At 42.1% G+C, this 21006-nt stretch overlaps 1 protein-coding gene across 1 annotated transcript in view; it reads right to left on the reverse strand.

The window, feature by feature from the left end:
* LOC108796249 (vomeronasal type-2 receptor 26-like) overlaps positions 1 to 18056 on the reverse strand; it is a 28920-nt gene extending 10864 nt beyond the window's left edge. Inside the window, exons 1-2 of the mRNA XM_018567708.1 lie at positions 17842 to 18056; positions 10196 to 10487 (exon numbers count right to left, since the gene is read on the reverse strand). Of these exons, the coding sequence (XP_018423210.1) occupies positions 10196 to 10487; positions 17842 to 18056 (507 nt within the window). The remainder of the gene's footprint in view (positions 1 to 10195; positions 10488 to 17841) is intronic.
* Between the last annotated feature and the right edge of the window lie 2950 nt (positions 18057 to 21006).

Here is a 21006-nt window from a genome sequence, read left to right on the forward strand (position 1 = left end):
TGTTTAATGGTGGTAGCAACATTAGCGATAAACTGTTTAAAATTAACTCCGTTACAAAAACTAGAGGCCATCACCTAAAATTGATGGAAAAAAAATTCCAGCACAAGGGGCGAAGGGGGTTCTTCACAGTAAGATCAGTTAGGGTCTGGAACTCACTGCCACAGGCGGTGATTTCAGCAAATAATGTGGAATTGTTCAAGAAACTTTTGGACGATTTCTTAAGGGACCGTAATATACAGGGGTACGGGTACTCCTAGAATGAGATCCTAATAGGTTGGACTTGATGGACTAATGTCTTTATTCAACCTCAAATACTATGTAACTATGTAACTATGTAACTTACACATTTGATGTCTTCAGGGAACTGTGTCAGACACAGGCCCAAGTATACTATATTCATAGCCGTTCCATTGTCTAGCATTCGGCTTACTTCCTCATAAAAAGTATGTGATCCTTTATTAGGCTTTAAGGCATATTCATGGCTATAGAAGTTAATCTTACATGTCTGTAATTAATTTGTTATGTTTTTGATACCTTTTTAAATAGAGGTACCACCTTGGCCTTGCGACAATTGGTTGTTACCAAGCCAATCATTAAACAGTCCCTAAAAATTAGATACATTAGCTTCGTAATAACAGAGCTCAGATTGTGAGGATGCATGGGTGTAAGGCATCTGGTCCAGATGCTTTTGTGCACCTTAATTTTCTCTAACTGTTTCTGTTTAACTGCTTGCGGCACTGCCATCACCATTATGGACTTGAGTTCCACCATGTTCTTTGTGTACACAGAGCTGGAAAAATATTTGATAGATTTGCCTTCTCTTTGTCCCCGTTTACTAACTCTGAGTTATCTTGTAAGGAGACTACATGCTCGGACCTGTTCTTTTTACTATTAATATATTTGAAGATTTTTTGGGGAAATATTGGGGGTCTGAACAGACCCCTTATATTTCTTTTTTTAAATAGAAAAAGAGATTGAGGAAGCAGAGTCCTCAATCTCTTTTTCTGTATCCCCTGCTATCAATGAACAGGAATCATCTATACTGAGTGTTCATTCATAACATGAGGACGGAGTGTGTTCACTATAACCACAATCATGAATGAACAGGTGATGTAGGAGGAGATGTAGATCACTTATTATTCATTCATAATTGAGGATATAGTAAACATACTCTGTCCTCAATTATTTACAGTCAGCGATCACTGACTGCTTGTACCTGCTCCCCTTCCTGACACACTGTCAGAGGAGGCTGAGCGAGCGTTGCGGGAGGAGAGCTCAGCTTCCTGACAGCATGGGCTGTCTCCGCTCTTTTGATCTGTGACAGGAGGCTAAGTGGAGCGTGCAGGAGAGATGCTGGCCGCTCACAGCGCTCTCCTCCCGCAGCGCTCTGCCGCCTGTGACAGTTTCTCTCCTCCCCGCTGGGACACAGAGCAGCGCCTAGCGGGGAGGAAAGAAAGAATGGATGCGCTGCTGTATTGCTGTATCGGCCAGAAAATGGCACTTTCGGCATTATGCCAAAAGTGCTATTTTCTGCTGATATGTTTCGGCGGTCAATATATTGGTGCATCTCTAATTGATTTGAAACATTCCCATTTCTGTTCTTTTGTCTTTTAATGGCAGAATTCCCTCCCATTCTAAGTCTTGGAGCGTTTTTATTTTTCCAGTGTGTGCTCCTTGTTTGCAACTTAAAGTGACATTAAACCCTCAGATTTTTTAACATAAAACAATACTGTAATGTGCGCCTTACTGTAATTCATGGTTGTTTCACTTCTCTTTGCTGCTCTTCCTTTTAAATCTGTATCTGTTCTCATGCTTGGGGAGAACTTCCCTTTTCAGCAGACTGCCTTGTCTCACATGGTGTCTGTGTATAGGCTGTAACCTGAGCCAGCACTACAGGAAGAGGCCCTGAGCTGAAAAGGGAAGTTCTCTCCAAGCATGAGAACAGATACATATTTAAAAGGAAGAGCATCAAAGAGAAGGGAAACAACCATGGATTACAGTAAGGCACACACTACACTATTGTTTTATGTTAAAAAATCTGAGGGTTTAATGTCACTTTAAGTTACATTAAATCATATTATGGTCACTGCAACCCAGATGTTCTTTTATACGAACATTTGTTATAAGCTCCTCAGTTGGGATTTAAAGGATCACTGAACATGTAAGCTGTTACTAGTGACTTAGACTGTGGGCGGGAGGTGTGTTTGGGATGCCATTCAATGCGCCTCCCACACCAGAATTGCTTGTGCAACTCCCTTGCACACCCTGTAGAGGTGCTGGGAGCCAGAATGTGACATCACTTTGGTCCAGGCACCTTTACAAGACACACGAGGGAGCTGTAAACAATGCATGCAACTGCTAGTTGCATGGATTCTATTCTGATTCAATGGCTTAAGTACCTTCTGCATCACTGACTGACAAAAGTTATGCAAATCGGGAGATGTGACCTTGCTCTGTCATAATAACCATGAGATATGCTCGCAATGATTCCCTGACTTGACTAGTCAGAGATGGTATGGTTTGTGTTTTGGTTTGTCTCATTTTGTATTTTATTGGTATGAATGTTGGTGTGTTTGATGTGGTTTCTTATTAACATTAGTTTTAGCCGCAATCGTGTTCAGAAACACGGGCGGAGCTGCGGTGAGAAACCACGCGATCCGCCCGGCACGACTGGAGTGCCATTGGAAAATAATGGCACCCACAGCGTGATCGGTGCACACCTATATGACTCCTGACCGCGGGGCAATCCGCCCAAAATCATGCAAGATTGCCGCGCGGTGGGGTGTCGCATAGGTGTGCACCGGCCCTGAAGGGGAACTTACTATAACCTAAGGTAAACACATGCATGTATACTGGGTCACAACCAGCATAAATGCAACAAAGGTACCAGCAACTCTCATGCAATGGAACAGAGAAGAAAGCATTGGAAAAATCTATCACAGTAACACAGGTGGCTGTAGGTGGTATTTGACCTAAGAGTGTATGTGGATTTGGAATCATAGGTGTATCTTTTTATGTTGTATTGTTAGCTGCCTTTAAATCATGTGCCTGTCTATCTGCACTCCAATAGACAGAAAGTTGTCCCTTAATAATTTTTTTAACTGGAAACAGTGGTGTGTTCCTCTATCACGATATACCTTAACGTGTTCATCGATTTCTTGTAATTGCTGAATGGTGAATACTTTGCCATCACTGGATTTACTAGCAAAATTGGTGGCAGAAATGGGATCTGGCCAGCTGCTTATCACATATTGGTGTCAATGGTGAACTCTGACCTGCTGTTTGTCACACAGGTTTTTTCGCAATTGCTGCAAATTTTGTTTCTTCATGATGAGTATGTGCTAAGCACAATCCAGGTGTATCAGTGAAAACACCCCCTAACCCCCCTTATTTAGTTACTAATATCAGGATCATATGAGTATGTCTTTGTATGTGTAGATATGTTAACACACCATTTAAAAAAAAAATGTGCTTGCAAATATGGCCCATCTTTTGACATATGATACTACATATGGATATTTGACATATGGTGACTTATGCTCCTCTTTTCTTCATTATAAATATGGGCTAGGATCCACTTGAAGAGGCCCTGCAGGATTTAATTCATACAATTTTGGAATGAACCTAACAAATACACTTAGCTTAGATTCACTAGCAAAATTGGTGGCAGAAATGGGATCTGGCCAGTTGCTCATCACATATTGGTGTCAATGGTGAACTCTGTAAAGGTGCCCATACACGGCACGATTCTCGTAAGAGAATCGCGGGAAATCCCGCGATCGTACGATAATCGTGCAGTGTATGGAAGGCATGCAACCGTTTCTACTGTACGGTCACACTTCTTCCGTCGAACAAGCAGGCTGGAAAACCCGCCGGGAATCGTACGATTCTCGGCGAGTTAGTGGCCTGCTTGTTCGACAACTGCCAAACGGGCCGGTGTGTGCACGCGCACACTGCCCGTTTGCAGTCATCGGAAGCCCGCCCCTCATTGCAGTCATCGCAAGCCCGCCCCTCAGGGGGGCGGGCTTGCGATGATTGCAAGTACGATCTGCCTGTCCAAGATGGGCAGATCGTACGTTTTTTTAAGTACTTTACAACCCTTGCAAGATAAAAGTCTTGCGAGGGTTGCAAAGTGTATGGGCACCTTAACACTGCTGTATGTTTGTAGCAAGGGTGTATGAATCTCAGCTGCGGCTATCACCGAGCCAGGTATAAACCCAAGAAAGGTGCTTTAAGTATAAGTAACACTCAATTACTCTTTGTGAACAACATAAATGGATCTTGCTCCCCAAGTTACCTCACTCCAGGAAGTCAAACAAAAGTCAATAAAGCAAGATAGTCCTGTATAGTAGTTTCTCAATATTCCTCCTTCTGTTACATCACATCAGAGGCAAAAGTCATAAGGAATAATTAACAAAAGATACTTGCTGTTCAGGAGTCTGAACATAGTGTTCCTTTCAGGAAGATAAGGTAGGTTGGGTGCATACAGTCCTCTTACCAACTGAGTAGATGTCACAATCAAGTGGTTGCTAAGGGAGATCTCAGCTTGGAAGCAAACAGGTATGTAGTGGTTGTTGGGTCAGACTGTTAGTACTGCACATGGATGTCCTGGTAGGGTTAATGGCAGCAGATCTGGAGGCCGAATCTAGGTGGACTCGGAGTCACTGCTGTGAAAAGGGCTGCTACTGATTATGAAGTCCAGGATGGAGAGAGATCATCCAGCCTGCAAGATGGAGAGAGGCATGCAGGCTGAGTGTCACTACTTCAGGATGGATAGTGTGGGTTCTGCTGCTTTGTCCAGCGTCTATGTTCATTGCAGAAACACAGTACAAGTGAAGGGGGGACTGTAATGGAAGTGGTTAAGTATGATTATGACAAAATGCCTATCTCAATAGATCAATTGTAATATATATGTTATTTTGCTTTTCGCTCTCCTTCGCTCTCGTTTGCCTTACTCAAAACCTTACTCAGAAATTGGTGCGAAGCACCCCCTCCCCCTCATATCCGAATTACGCACTAGAAATAGGAACTAAGATGGCGCCTCCTCTTCAGACAACACCCAAGACGAAAGATATAAACATCTTGGCAGGAAGTTATGCATGAATGGATCTACCAATGATAAACTAGAACAGGGCTCAAAATTTCCACTCGCCCGCTCGCATTTGGCGAGTGGAAATAAACAGGACTTGAAATTTTGAGCCCTGAACTAGAATATATAAACTAAAATGCTTTTCTGCAATGCTACGCTTAAATATACGCGTTCAGCTGCCTAAATAAAATCATGTAAAAGCAGAAGAATAAAAACAGAAGTACCTTACCCTGAATGTGTCTCAGTGTGAATCCTTCTATCTCTGAGTGTACACTCTGTATAATCAGGCCAGGCGGCAGATATAAGTACGGAACCTTTTGATCCGATCTAAATTTGTGAGCAGGTCCAAAACACTGTCAGATTAAACTGACAAGGAGGGGGAGAGTTGTGATGTCGGCGGAGAGGAGGCGGAGCCACCCTCCTTGTTCGGGACGCTGGAAAGGTAAGTTTCTCTTACAAACTCTGACCTGCTGTTCGTCACACAGGTTTTTCCGCAATTGCTGCAAATTCTGTTTCTTCATGATTAGTATGTGCTAAGCACAATCCAGGTGTATCAGTGAAAACACCCCCTAACCCCTCCTTATTTAGTTACTAATATCAGGATCATATGAGCATGTCTTTGTATGTGTAGATATGTTAACGCACCATTTTAAAAAAATGTGCTTGCAAATATGGCAGCCTAAAACTTATGACCCATCTTTTGACATATGATACTACATATGGATATTTGACATATGGTGACTTATGCTCCTCTTTTCTTCATTCTAAATATAGGCTATGATCCAGTTGAAGAGGCCCTGCAGGATTTTATTTATACCATTTTGGAATGAACCTAACAAATACACTTAATTCTACTTCACTCCCATATTTCCTTAACTAAATGCTTCGTTTTTAAACACCCTATAAAAAAAATGGTTAGTCTGTCGCACAATATGTATTCCTTTTGTGGGAGAAGTGCTTTTACTTAGTTACCCCTCAATTCATTTGTCAATTGTACATTAGGGAAATTAAACCCAGAAATTCATATACAGTATGTAACACATTTACGAAAAAGGACCCTTAGCACACTTGGTATCTCATCCCCATTAAAAGATTTAAAGGTCTAGTTTCATTGAAAACAAGAAATCCTGGCCTGGTTTCCTAAAAGGCTGGGAGGAGGAATTCATATTTTAAACAAATGTAATAAATATGGTGACAGGGCTGGACCTGTTTATGGTAAAATAAGGGTTAAAGGACACCCAGGACTCTAAGCTAGAAAGGTTGATGGATTTCGGGAGGTAGATTTCTTTACAGGGAAGAGGCTTGCTTTGCAGTTCTTTCTGGGTTTTTCTGACTTCTGGCCGAGGTTGGTCATGTGGCTAGAGATGGCCTTATTAAGGATGGCAGGAGCAAAGTTCAGTGAGGCTGAGGAAGAGCTAGTGGGGCTGAGAGAGAGAGTCAGTGAGACTGAGGGCAGCCAGTGTGAGTGCCGGTCAGATTTATAGTGAGGGTTAGTCTGTGGAGGAACAGACAAAGGACCAGTGGGTCAAAACAGCCAGACACTGAAAGTGGAAGCCAGGAGGCTAAATCTGTGTTTGTTTTGCAAGTAACACAGGAATGTTCATCTGGAAAACCCCTGTGAGGGAAGCTTATGTGAACATTTGATATTTTGTTTCAAAAAAGAAGATATTTGCGAGTGGACTGCATCCCTAATGCACTACCTAGAGCTAATTTTCCCACCATGCAGACCTAATGGATGTCATACTTAAAGGAGAACTATGGGGTTAGGGCTTTTCCCCATAGTTCTCCTTAGTGTAACGGGAGGACACAAACCAGCGTCCTCCCATCACCCTAGGCTCACTATACAGTGAGTCTCATTGTCACAGGTCGGCTAGAACTATGAGGTGAGTGAAAAGCACGCAGAGCTTCTCCTTTAATGCAAGTCAAAGAGGGTAGAACTTTCAAAAATGATTGTCCCTTTTAAGAGGATTTATATGCAAGTAATTGGCCATAAAAAAGGCATGGGGGTCTGGGTATTGCACTAGGGGACAGAAATCAATAAACCCCTCCCCCCCCAATTAAGGACCCCCCCCCCCCCAATTATTTTTTTAAAGGAGCAGTGGTTTTAACATATATCCTTTTTAAAGGATAACAATAAAAATTAAAAATTCCTATGAGCACCCACCTCATAGTTCTCCTTTAATGAAACTAGTTAAGCTTCGGAAGAACTCGGAAGTGCTGAAGACAGCAAGATTAGGAAAGTAGAATTTCCGAATTGCCTGGCAGATGGCTATCTTTCGACCGAACACAGAGGTTTAGGGAAGTGAATGTTGTACCTTCACAAGTGATGAACATAAATACATCCATAAACATTGGGAGAAAGTAAGGGAACACCAAAAGAAGACTAGAGATTTGAAAAATTAGGGTTGAAATCCCCTTAAGAAAATGGGTTACGTTCTGGAAAGCATAGGCTCATGGTTGTCATCTGTTTTTTTTTTAAATTTGGCATAGTTATTTTATTTACCTTTTTGCTGCTGTTATCCCTATATTTTCTTTGTCACTTTTCCACTGCTGCAGTATATATTTTATATCAAGGAAAACAAGACCCTCTGGTTATGATGGTCATTGTGATACAGGGTTAGCCTAGTATCGGTCTTAGCAACCATCCAAATGGATGTTCTCTTAGGCCTCATTCATAGAGCTAAGTGTCGGCCCGTACAGATCTGTGCGGCGTGCACTGCCGTATCTGGCCATTCCCGGGCAGGACAGGTGCTGCGTGTGATTGTCCGCAGCAGCCTGTACTTCTCTATGGGAGTATAAGGCCGCACACTGCTGTAGGCTCACCCGAACTGCACATCCGCGCGGGTGCGAGTGTCCATGACCGGGCACAGACAGGATCCATCCTGTCCGCGTACGAGTACGGACACCCGCACCCGCACGGATGTGCAGCTCAGGTGAGTGTACGGCCGCGTAATCCCATAGAGAAGAACAGGCTGCTGCAGACAATCACACGCAGCACCTGTCCTGCCCGGGAATGGCCCGATACGGCCGTGCACGCCGCACAGATGTGTACGGGCCGACACTTAGCTCTGTGAATGAGCACTAAGGACTGTGGGTGTATCCTGTAATATACAGTATTTACATATGTCTGAAGTATGGTGGCCTAGTAGGTTCAGTATAGATAGGTAGGGTGTGCTCAGTTGCATGGGGAAAAGTTAGATTTTGCCTACACTGAAGTGCTGCCATTTTATATATTGAAGCTTTTATAGTAATTTATGATTTCTTGTTAAATGTACACTGAGTGGCCAGATTATTAGGACCACCCCATCAGTACTTTCTTGGGCCACGAGATGACTTCGTTGGGCCGCCTCGTGACTCCACGAGATGTTGAAAGGTGATGCAAGGAATCTGACACGGCACTGTTGCCCTTCTGTTGTCTTGTACCAGTCTTGCCACTCTCCGTTCTGCCCTAACATTGACTAGTCGCTGACGGCCACAATTCGCACGTTCAGACCCAGGTTTTCGTCTGACAGTCCGGTCTTTAAACACTATAACAACGGCTGCTCTTGACTATTTAACAAATTCTGCTGTTTTGCTGATACTCGCTCCATGGCGCGAGTGCCAACAATCATCCCACGTTCAAAGGCTGTTAAATCGCGTTGTTTCCCCGTATCTTCAGAGACAAATCACTTCTACTGTCGTGGTAAACAACCTGCTTCCCTATTTATAATGGTCTGGCACTCTAGCAGCTTCAGCGCCAAATTATAGCTAATTATAGCTAATTTGCCTACAAACGTCAGGTGGTCATAATAATCTGGCCACTCAGTGTATATGCAGCAGACACTTGGAACAGCATGCCAAACTGGAATGTGTAGATGTGATAGAAAGAGCATCCGAACACTTAACTGACTTTCCTGTTATACTTTAATGGCGTATTAAGCACATCTTGGCATGTGTGTCCATTCTCTTGCAATTGCAATATTGATATCATAATTTGGGTCCACCGACTAACATTATGTTGAACAAAATCCATTACAGCCTTTATGAGCAAATTGACCCAATGCCTGTACAAGGCATGCTGGGTTTTCATGTGATAGAGCCCAATAAAAACAGTACAAGCTTTAATATAGCATTTTTATCTTAGGAAATAAATTATACATATAATATAAATTGTATTAACCTATGCAATATGAAATGTATATTGCATTGTGCTACTCTCACCTAGAAATTCTTTCATGTGTCTTTTTGCCACATCAACTTTCACCTTGATTGAAAATGTATTTTTTGAAGGTTTTATTTTCATTAATTCATATCCCCCAGGGCAGTACCCAAATCCCAGTACGCTTTTTATGGCCAATATATTGCATATAAGCCTTCAAAATGGGGACATTTGATTTTCAAAGTTCTAGCCCCATAGACTTGCATTGAGTTTGAATTTGAACTTTTCCCATGTTCTAAAGTTCGAACCGAACACGGGGGTGTTTGGCCCATGACTAATAAAGAGTAACACTGTAGATATGGAAATCTTTTTTAAGGAATTGTTGTGCTACAGCAATGGGTTAAAGTGACCTGTGCTGGCAACATGCCGAAGATCTGGACAGCTGCTCAACACAGAGTGCTGTGGTCTTGGTCCCTCACATGCACTCAATACAGTGCTCAAATCTACAGAGCCTCTTAAGCGACATTAGCCCTGTTGTCAGCAGCACTGTGAAAGTGGGCTAGGGAATAAAGTCACAGAGGTGAGCGTGATAATAAAATCATTTGACAGTGGTTTAAAAAGCTGTAATTGGCATGAAGTCTATTATATTTAGTGTCAAATAGAATTAACAGTGTACTCTATCCATGGGGTAGCAGCTATGTCACCCTAGGACAGAAGATGGGTTAGGAGACTCCCTGACCCCTACTCATCCTCATAAGGTGGTGGTGGCGGCAGCAGTGGTGGTGGTCCTATAGTCCATAGAGATAACTGTTAACTAAAAGCAAACAATCCAAAAGTTCAAATAAGAGAAGATAATTGTTAGGATTTGCATATGCTTTAACCTTTAAAGACCGTTATGTGTTTGTAGAATGTATCTTGCTAACTTAATTTAGATTAGTATTACAAAAATAAAAGTAGTTTTCACTGACCTGTGTGTATCTGTACAGTCCGAGGATTTGGGCTATTGGGATTGTTGTGGCTGAAAATTGATCTCCAATAACACCAGCCAGCTTGTCGTGCTCTGTACAGGAATAATTAGGAATTTCCTTCTCCAGCCCAGATAAGATCTTTAGAACACCCCATACAGCCTTCCTGGGTTCTAGCCATGAATCATATAGATGGAAGCCTAGAGTGATGTTCGGTAAGATGTCTGGATCCTGATTAATATTTTCAATTGCAAAAAGGAAAGATAGGAGGCTTATAAGAGGCCGAGTGGATGATCTACAAAAAGGTTTTTCATTGTAAAAAAAGTTAACACATTTTTTAAATATTTGCACATGAGATCAACATAACATAAACTACAGATAGAAAGACGTCCGGGCAATGCTTATTCAGGAATATATGTAACAGCAAATGGAATGTTGAAGTACAGTAATTCTATGTTTTACATGGCAGGTTTGCAAGCAAATATCCCACCACTAGATGTTTGAACAAATCAAGTTTATTAGTTTAGAGTTAAGCAAAACATACATCAGGTACATAGACAAAATGAACACATATAATGTGATCTGCAGGATCTATTACATACCATCTTCGGCAGAGGTTATAAATATTGCTAATAACGACAGCAGAATGAACCTAAGTGGAATACAAGGATAGACAGAGGGGGGAGAAACTAACCTATAGACGCAGGACAAGACGAGACAAGACAAGACAAAACATCAAAGGGAGATAGATCTGGGGAACCTGATATTGCGAAGTAGTGGCCAACAGACAATCAGTCGTAGAAAGAGCATGGGAAAGGCATAAGGCCAGCAGTAGTATGAAAGAGCTTACACATTGACAGTGATCAATAGTTCTAAAAAAAACATCAGACTGTGGATCTCCACACCTGTTGGAAAGATTCATAACGGTCAGTATCCGCAGCGACCATTTCTTCCATACGCATAATATCGTTTAGACTATTCAACCACTCAAGCATAGGGGAGTCTGGGTGGGCTTTCAGCGTCCGGCAATGACCTGTCTGGCCGCGAAGAGGAAAAACCTTAACACAGATTTCTTAACTTTTTAAATCGAGGTAGGAGACAGGGATAAGAGAGTCAGGGCAGGAGTATTGAATGTGGTCGAAGAGTGTGCTTCATCATATATGGTCAAAACGTCGTTCCAACAGCCCTTTATCAGGGGGCATCACTAGATGTTTAAAGCAATCACTTGGTCTTTGCAGATCCAATACACCTATTTGTAAATTGTTTCAGTATATTTTGCTCAGGGCGAGTGGGTCGTGTATGCATAGACCAAACTTTTCTTGTTTAGAGTAGGGTAGGAGAAAAACACATGTCAGTTTGTGTCCTATTGAAGAGATTTGCCTTCACTTCCTGTCCTAGAGAAATAACAGAAAGTGACAGGAAATCCCTCCAAAGTGAGCTAAATTCTGCTCAGATGTCCTCGCTGGAAGATTTCCCATCACTTCCTGTCTCATGCTATGGAAACACGACTCAATCAAAAGTTTTTTTTTCACTTCTTGAAGAGTGTTATTTGGCAGATTGAAGTCATCTCATCCTTGTGCTAAATATCCATGTAGACAACATAAATGTACATGTATTTGTGCACAGGAGGGAACACTGGTAAAGAATAAGGGGGGTTATTAACAAAGGAGCCGAAGGATGTAGCCGTAGTTTTGGCTAATCCTTCGGCTCACTTCGGCCGCCGGATCCATTCAAATCAGCCGAACCGAAGGTCTGCTATTCACAATAGCCCGTACAGCAGTCCAAGGCAGGCAAACAGCTCAGTCACAGCCAAAGCAGGGAGAATGGTCTGCCAAAGCACAGAGTTCTCCCTGCAAATGTAAACAAAATAATTAAAAAAACAGCATGCAGTCCCCTCCCAATCCATACCAGACCCTTTAGGTCTGGTAGGAAAGTGAGGAGGAACCCCAAGTTAAAAATACATTTAAAAAAAGTGCATTGGGTCCCCCCCCCCCCAAAAAAAAAAAGTAATACCAGGCCATTTAGGTCTGGTAGGAATTTTAAGGAGAACCCCCCCCCCAAAAAAAAAATGGGAATAAAGAAATGTGGGGACCCCCCTAAAATTGCCAACCAGGCCCCTAATCTGAGCACAGGCCTGGTAGGGCAGGAAAGAACATGTTCGGCTAAACCAATGGGAGCCGAAGCCAGCCAATGTATGGCTGAAATCATCTGTACTCAGTTAAAGTAAATAGCCAAACTGCGTTCGGCTCCCTTCACTTCAGCTTGATTATTCACTCGGCTGCCATCAGCAGCTTAGTGAATAACCCCTTAACCCCATCTGACAAGTGTAACATAAAATGCCACTGAAAAGGCCACCGTAAAGGTAAGACCGATATCAGGGATCAGAAATTAACTCCTAATTCCTAATCCCTAATGTTGAGGGAACATACATGACCCATCCACACAGTAATGCAGTAATGCTCAGCAATGCATGTTATCTCATGTGAAATAAATTACTGTGACAAGTGTGGATTCATTGCAGTGAAAACTATTCACCATTTATGTTGCCACACAAACAAACATATAAAGCAAGCATATCAAATAATGATTCTACTTATAGTAACCTGTCCTTTAAACCGTGTTACTCTTCAATCAAAAGTTCACTGGCGGCTGTGAGAAGAATGCGCTGCTGTTCAGATCACTGACAGTAAACAAACTTTTTGGGTGTTCTAAAGTTCAAATTCGAACTGAACCCGTGCCTGTTCAGCCCATCACTAATTATAAATGAAATAGACACTAGTGCAGTGCAGGTGTAATATAAATGGTCTCTTATTTTCTCTCTGGCTGGCACAATTTTTTTTTCTTCTTTTTTTGGGGACATTGATGTTTGAATCAAAGTGAGAATACCCTCTATAAACCATATATTAGGACCATTTGGGTAATTTCAGAGCGGTTTTGATGCGAGCAATTGAGACAGTCTAAGACATCTTTGAGTATACACTGAGTGGCCACATTATTATGACCACCTGACGTTTGCAGGCAAATTAGCTATAATTAGCTATAATTTGGCGCTGAAGTTGCTAGAGGGCCAGACCATTATAAATAGGGAAGCAGGTTGTTTACCACAACAGTAGAAGTGATTTGTTTTCTGAAGATACGGGGAAACAACGAGATTTAACAGCCTTTGAACGTGGGATGATTGTTGGCGCTCGGAGCCATGGAGCGAGTATCAGCAAAACAGCAGAATTTGTTAAATGTTCAAGAGCAGCTGTTGTTAAAGTGTTTAAAGACTGCACTGTCAGCCGAAAATCTGGGTCTGAACGTGCGAATTGTGGCCGTCAGCGACTAGTCAATGTTAGGGCAGAACGGGGGAGGGGCAAGACTGGTACTAGACAACAGAAGGGCAACAGTGCCGTGTCAGATTCCTCGCATCACCTTTCAACATCTCGTGGAGTCACGAGGCCGCCCAACGAAGTCATTTCGTGGAGTCATCTTGTGGCCCAACGAAGTACTGATGGGGGGGTCATAATAATCTGGCCACTCAGTGTATATACATATGTACAACTGCTTTTGTGTGTTCACTTATATGTTATGATAATAGATGATGATCTACACTGCAAAATTCATCAAATGTATTATTCTATGATCTAACCCTTCCCATTTGTTGATACAATTGTATATTTGAGTATGACTGTTATTAAACTTTGAGAGACCTTCTTGAGATATATTAGAAGGTTACCGTGTGGGTGGTATATGACTAATATACGGATGTATTTTGGTGCTCCCAATGTGATACATTTGATTATTTTTATGTTTGTACTTATGTGAAACATGTGCAATAAAAGATTGATTAAAAAAAAAAACAATGATGAGCTAGTTCCACTGTAGCACCACAAAAGTCCCACAATTTATAATAAATGATATACTGTATATATTGATACTTAATAATTAGAGGCTTGCTTCTCAACCATTTACTATCCAAGAAACGTGTGACACTATTGAATATCTCTCTACCGAATAAATTCCTGGTATTAATGGTTTTCCTATGGAACATTATAAACAATTTAAAGACACACTTAATTCCCATCTTATCATGGTCTTCAATAAAAACCATGACATTAAGCTCAAAAGTCATGGACCCAAAGAAAGGCACCAAGAAATAATTGTCACCATTATTGTCACTATTCTGAATAATTACAAACCAATATTGCTAATAAATTCCGATCTGAAGATCTATGCATATGTTCTTTCCTGCAGACTATTGAATGCACTTCTCTAATTAGTCATTCCTGACCCAGTAGGATTTGTGAAAGATCACCAAGCCCCCAGTGACCCCAGATGCCTGTTCAACATCCTCAAACATCTCAAGATCCGATGAACACCTTCTCTGCTTCCATCTTTGGATAGTGAGAAGTTGTTTGATGGGATACACTGGAGGTTCTTTAAGGCAATTCTTGTAAAATTTGATTTCTTAGGAGTTATCCTAGGAGCCTTTATGTCTCCCCATCTGCTAGGGCAGGGCTCAAAATTTCCACTCGCCAGCTCGCATTTGGCGAGTGGAAATAAAGAGAGGGCGAGTGGAAATTCAGTCAGGCACGCGGTCACGGATCGCGTACCTGACTATGAGAGCAGCCGCTTCTTGCCGTCCTGTCCTGGCTCCGTTACTTTCGATCGATCACCGGAGCTCTGACAGTTCTGAGCCCCGTTCGCAAGGATGGATTAGTAAGGTCTGCAGACCTTACTGCAGAGAACGGAGCTCAGAACTGCAGAGCTCCGGCCGAAAAGGAACGGAGCCAGGGACAGGACAGCAAGGAGCGGCTGCTCTCATAGTCAGGTACGCGATCCCGGTCTGTACCTGACTTAATCACGAGGGATCAGATTCGTGCCTACTCCCTGCATAACGGCAAGCAGGTGAGGGGGCTCTTTTAATATATATGTGGGGGGCAGAGAACGGTGGGGTATTATTTTATATGGGGGGAGGCAGAGAACAGGGGGGAGGGAATTTATTTTATATGTGGGGATGTGGAGGGCCGCAATGTTTACATTGCTTTATCTTAATATTGTTGTTGTTAATATTTATTTTTTTAACTTTATTCTGCCTTCAACATTTAAAAGTGTAATTTCATAAGATAATTTAAGAGGGTGGGTTTAGGGGCGGAGTTAAGGCCGAGGCAGGGTTGGGGTTAGGTGGGGCAACTGGTGGCGAGTAACTCTTAAGGCCTGGCTAGTAGCTCAGGACTTGAAATTTTGAGCCCTGTGCTAGGGTATATATTTCTGACATATCATATGAATTTTTAATATGCAATGACACCTGGCATGGCTGCCCATTGTCCCCTTTAAATTTTTCCTTTTATGGGACCTATTAGCGTAAATTATAGGACATTTCCCCTGATGTGCATGGTCTTTAGATTAGAGAAATAAATTATACAAATGGACAATTTGCTGATGGTGTGTTGCTAATACTAACAGAACCCCTTGTCTCTTCATCTGTATCCCAATAAATACTCGCCCTCTTTGGAGATATCCTATTATAAAGTGAATGAGACCAAATCTCAAATATTAGGACCAAATATAACCGAGCAGCTCAAACAACAACAAAAACAGAAAACACATTTTATGTGCCTACCCATGTATAACAAGGTCAATCGTCATGTTCTGCAGCAAAATTGTACGACTTGTAGTGACAAGGGACCTAGAGAGCAGAAGGTCAGGGCAGGGGCAGCAAAGATGGTTTGGGTGATATTTTTAGATTTGGTTGGCAATGTAGCTCGGGGCAGAGTTGTGAATAGCAATTGGTACATTGTATTCTTTGAGTGATTGTAGGCCAGTGGAGGGAATGACAGAGAGGGTCTGCAGACAATGAAGGGTTGGTATATAGGATGAGTCTGGCAGCAGCATTCCTGAAGGGGGGATATCCAGTTTAGAAGTAGGATAACAAGCAGATTTCAGCTAGTCAAGGCAAGAGATAACAATGGAGTGAATTAGCAGTTTGATGGTGTCATTGGTTAAGAAGGAAGCAAAGTTTGGAGATGTAGAAAATCTACTTTTGTGAGAAGGAAAAGGTAGAGAGATCATATTATGGTGGGATTAATAGAAAGCAAAATGGGAAAGTATCAGAGATCACCTGCTATTGCGCATGTGCGGGGTCCCGGTTTCCATACCACTGGTAAAAGGGCACTTGCACGCTTTGCGCACGCGCCATGGAATGGCCGCAAAAAAGCATGCTAAACAGCGCACAGGAAGTGATGGGATGCCCTAAAGGATTACACTATTTAAACCAAACCTGCCTGTCTCCAAACTGCTAGATTGTCTGTCAGCTTTCCTGTGTTCCTGTATGTTCTATCATCTTGCTTGACCCGGATTGTCTGTGTCCACTCTTGCTTGCTGCCTGCCTTTTGACCTTGGATTATTTACTGGACTTTGCCTCTGTCTCATCCTTTGTACCTTGCTACCCGACTGCTGTGACCCTGGCTTGTTTGACCCTGATCTTGGACTCCGCTCTTCTCCGATCTTTTCCCACTGAGGCCTCTTTCACATGTCCCTCCTCATGGATAAGCAGGGGATCTGTGCACAAATATCTTGCTGATCTGAGCAGTATGGAATGAATGTCACTTTTGTGACAGCCATATCCGTTCAGTTTTTTCCTTCCTCTTGCAGATGTAATCAGATATAAACGGACTCATGTCTGGTTACATCCCCCTGCCCTTAGACTAATTGCTTCTGATCAAGTCAGCCTGAAAAACTGATTGGATCTGAGGCAGATCTGATTGGAATGGGCATGTAAAAGGGGTCTTAAACTGGCCATACACTGTACCCCCTGCAGGTCTATTGTATTTTGATGGTGGCGGGTCTGACAGGGACAAACACTGAATGAATTGCCACTGAGACTAACTATATAGTGTATCCAACCAAAGTCAGACCACAAAACTGGACAGAGTCATATGGATAATATTAGCTTTTTGATCACGTAAACAGGAAAGCAAATCTATTCAATAATATAGACAAATCTAACAGCTTTTTAAGAGCAGTTACCATAAAGCATTTGCTAGCAAGATGTTAGTTTTAATTGATATTGTTTATATTTTCCTCACATTTACATGCAGATCAAGCTGTTCAGGAAAACTGACAATGACAGGGGATGTGACAAAACTTTAAGATGGACACAGAGTGCTTACAAAGGTCATATTTAATTTACTTGGTTTATAGCATCCTTAAAAAAAGACATATGATAGGGCCATAGCTCTGATCACTGGAACCTTCTTACATTATAGTGAAGTCTTTAATCTTCCATATGTGATACAGACCTCTGCAGTGTGTGTATCCCAGTGACAGTACAATGAGATGACTCCTCTCCCCCTCTCTTTATACAGTTCAGTGTCATACATCTCTCTGCTTACAATGGTCATATTTCATTTACCTGGTTTATAGCATCCTTAAAAAAAGATTCTGCTGCAATTTCTCCAACACCCCGACGGTGTTATAGTTTGTCACAACTCTTTCTGGACAGCTTGGTTTGCATTGACATGTGGAGAAAATATTATATACTGTACATTCTTATACAAATATTTTGGTCACGTGCATTCATTTTTTCCTATCTTTTTGTAAAAGCATATTTGGTTTTCTTTGTCAACCTGATCACTTTTTCTCTACTTGGCAAGTAAGTTACCTACGTGTAAGTCTTCTCTTCCGGTGTATCTGCATTATTTCCACTTGACCTCACAGTGAGCACCCCTCCAATAATCACATCTCCATCCTGAAAGTATTGGAATTCATCAAATACATCAGTAAAGTTTAGAGTACAGGCCGGACTTTGTATTTCTGATCTGCTGGGTGTCATGCATAGGAGGATCACAAAGAACTGGATGATGTAGGCATATGATACCATCATAGCTCTGATCACTGGATTCTTCTTCAATTCTAGTCAAGTCTTTAATCTTCCATATGTGACACAGACCTCTGCAGTGTGTGTATCACAGTGACAATACAATAAGCTGACTCCTCTCCCTCTCCTTTTATACAGTTCAGTGTCATACATCTCTCATTGTTCTGAGTATAGTGACATCATCTTCTATCTGCTTTTATCTGTGTGTGCAGGTGGTTTATTGGTGAGTGGTTAAGTATAGAGGTTAAGTAAAGAACTCTGTTATTAATGTTATTTTAACAACTCTAAGCCATTACCTATTTTTGTATGAAACAAACTCAAGTCAATAACTTCTAATAAATATTTCTATGCCAAATAAAAGGGCCCATCAAAAATATACACAGGTAGTACCAGATACTGTGATTGTTACTTTTTACAATAACAATGCACGTATCTGTTTTATATGCCTGTTTTAATATATCAAGGGACCCCATAAACTAAGCATGTGCTGTAAAAGATGAGCATCTATACTTACCTTTCAATGGTCCTTTCCTTAAAATATAATGCAGAATTTTTGATGACACAAGCCCCCAAAAAGGTAAGTATAGATGCCACTTTCATTTAAGACTGCAAAGAAAGGAATATAGAAAGTACCACTTCTAACTTCCTTCCCACCTAGGAGGTTACACAGGCAGGAACAAATTGTTGATTTCACATCTGATAACCTGTTCACAATCAACCTCATCACCAAAAAGAGACATCAGCCTGGGTTTAAAAAGCACCAGACAGAATCTTTAGGTAAGCTTTTTGGGTATGGCCCTCCTAACCATCTTGTTTTGGATGTTACTGTAACTGTAAGGTCTTCCTTTTATTGTAAACTGGTGGCACTATATAAATCCTGAATAATATTAATATTTAGGGAAATAGTAATAGTTGTGTTTTTCTTTTCCTTCTTTTACTTGCTAATCTTCATCACCACTTCTCCTCTTGCTAAGTCTCTAACCTATAACAAAATTTGTAGGGCTGTTACGACGAATTTTCGTGTTAGATTAATCGAAATTTTTTAAAATCGATTAATTTCAATTAATTATAACGCACATACAGATCCAACTACATTGGCCTATACACATACAGCACAGCAATGAAGTAATAAAATGAACTAGGATCACACTAATCCAGCACGTTATTAATCTCATGTGCCCCACTCAATATGGCCGCTGCTTGAGTGGGGCAACTCAATAATAGGGTGCTGGATTAGTGTGATCCTAGTTCCTTTTATTACTTCATTGCTGTGCTGTATGTGTATAGGCCAATGCCTTGGCTGGCGCTCGTGCAGAAAGTTTCTTGGGCAAACTCACCCACCCAAGTGGCTCCGTCGGCTAACGAAGGGAAGGGGGAGGAGTCCGGTGACGTCGATGTCCTTGACGTCACCGGATCTCCGACGGGACTCCCGGAAGCCGGCGGAGAGGTGAGGATTTTCATTAGCGATCAAAAAAAATTTAATCGATCAAAAAGACTAACGATTAATCGAGAAATTAATCGTTAATTTGCACAGCCCTAAAAAATTGTTTTCATGCCATTGACTTTCTTATTAGTAAAGTTTGTATTAGAAATAAGGCTCCAAAGCTTACAAATAGATGCAATGGCTGTAATCCAGCAATCCTCACTGGACCCTAAATGATGATTGTAGATAAAATTGAACAACAAGAAAATAAACCCTGCCCCAATGATTTAAAAAAAAAAATTGAAGTTGCTGGCTATTTGTAGCTTTCGGTGGCTGTCTAAATACAAAAGTCAGGAGGACACTAAACAGCATTGATGGGGGAATAAAGTGGTTTTCTCATGTTCAGCCCGCAGACTTAATAAGAAAAAACTAAACATGTATGGCTAGTTTTGCTTAGGTAAATGTAGGTAACAAAATGGTGTGTATTTTTGAGAATTAGGGGGTGGGAGGAGGGAAGGGATTTGCCCTTTTTACATTTTTTGTTACATCTCAATGCTTCTGATGTCCTGCAGCCTTTTACAGCCTGTCTCTATCCTCATGCACAACATTGTGTTAGGGTGACAACCCCTGGCAGGTGACACGGGCTTCTCTGAGGGGCAGAGTCTAACTTCACCAACGCTCCTAATGGTGGATATGGGCTTGGCTGCTTGCTGGTACCAGGTCGTAATCCATAGGGTTGCCTGGCCACTATAGTCAGATCCTGACAGTGTTCAATGCAGGCAGCTAGCAGAGGGTGGTCAGACGGTCCCAGGTCAGCAACGATACATCAGAGGATAAACGCAGGAGACAAGAGCAAAGTTGGGTCCAGGCAGAAGATCAGGACGGGCAGCAAACGAAGAAGGGTCATATGGTCCGGGTCAGCAATGACAAAACAGCAGACGTATAAGCTCTTAGACAAACAGGAAGCTGGCAAAAGGACAAAGCACCAGCTCTTTGCAAAGCTAGTGCTTAAATACCCCTCTGAATCAGAGATGACACGCTCAGACTCAGGGTACACTTGAAGTCCTGGTCTGGAATCTTTTACTATTACTAACTATACTGGCCTGGACCCTGTGAGATCCATTAGTAGCGGATCTTCTGGAAATCCTGGCTGGGATTCTCAGAGGAGGAAGGTAAACCCTGACAGGTACTCTGAGCTTACCATAACACATTGAAAACACACAGAGGTCTATTCATGAACCAGCCGAATGATCTAGCCATAGTTTCGGCTGATCCTTCGGCTAGCTTCGGCCCCAGGACCCCTTCGGTTCAATAGAACCGAAGGGCTGCTGGAAGGGCTACTCACAATAGCCCGTACAACTCCCGAAGTCAGCCAGGCAGCTCAGCCGAGCCGAAGGCATATGCTTCGGCTCGACTGAGCCGAGGTGCAAGCCGAAGCTGGCCGACAGCCTGTTTCTGACAGCTGGGCGGAGCCAGCCGTGATCTTACGGCTGGCTCCAGCCCCTTGCAGAGAGATCAGCGTTACCAGCT

The sequence above is a fragment of the Nanorana parkeri genome, unplaced genomic scaffold, assembly GCF_000935625.1.
Source record: "Nanorana parkeri isolate BGI_ZX_2015 unplaced genomic scaffold, ASM93562v1 scaffold1085, whole genome shotgun sequence".
NCBI lineage: Eukaryota > Metazoa > Chordata > Amphibia > Anura > Dicroglossidae > Nanorana > Nanorana parkeri.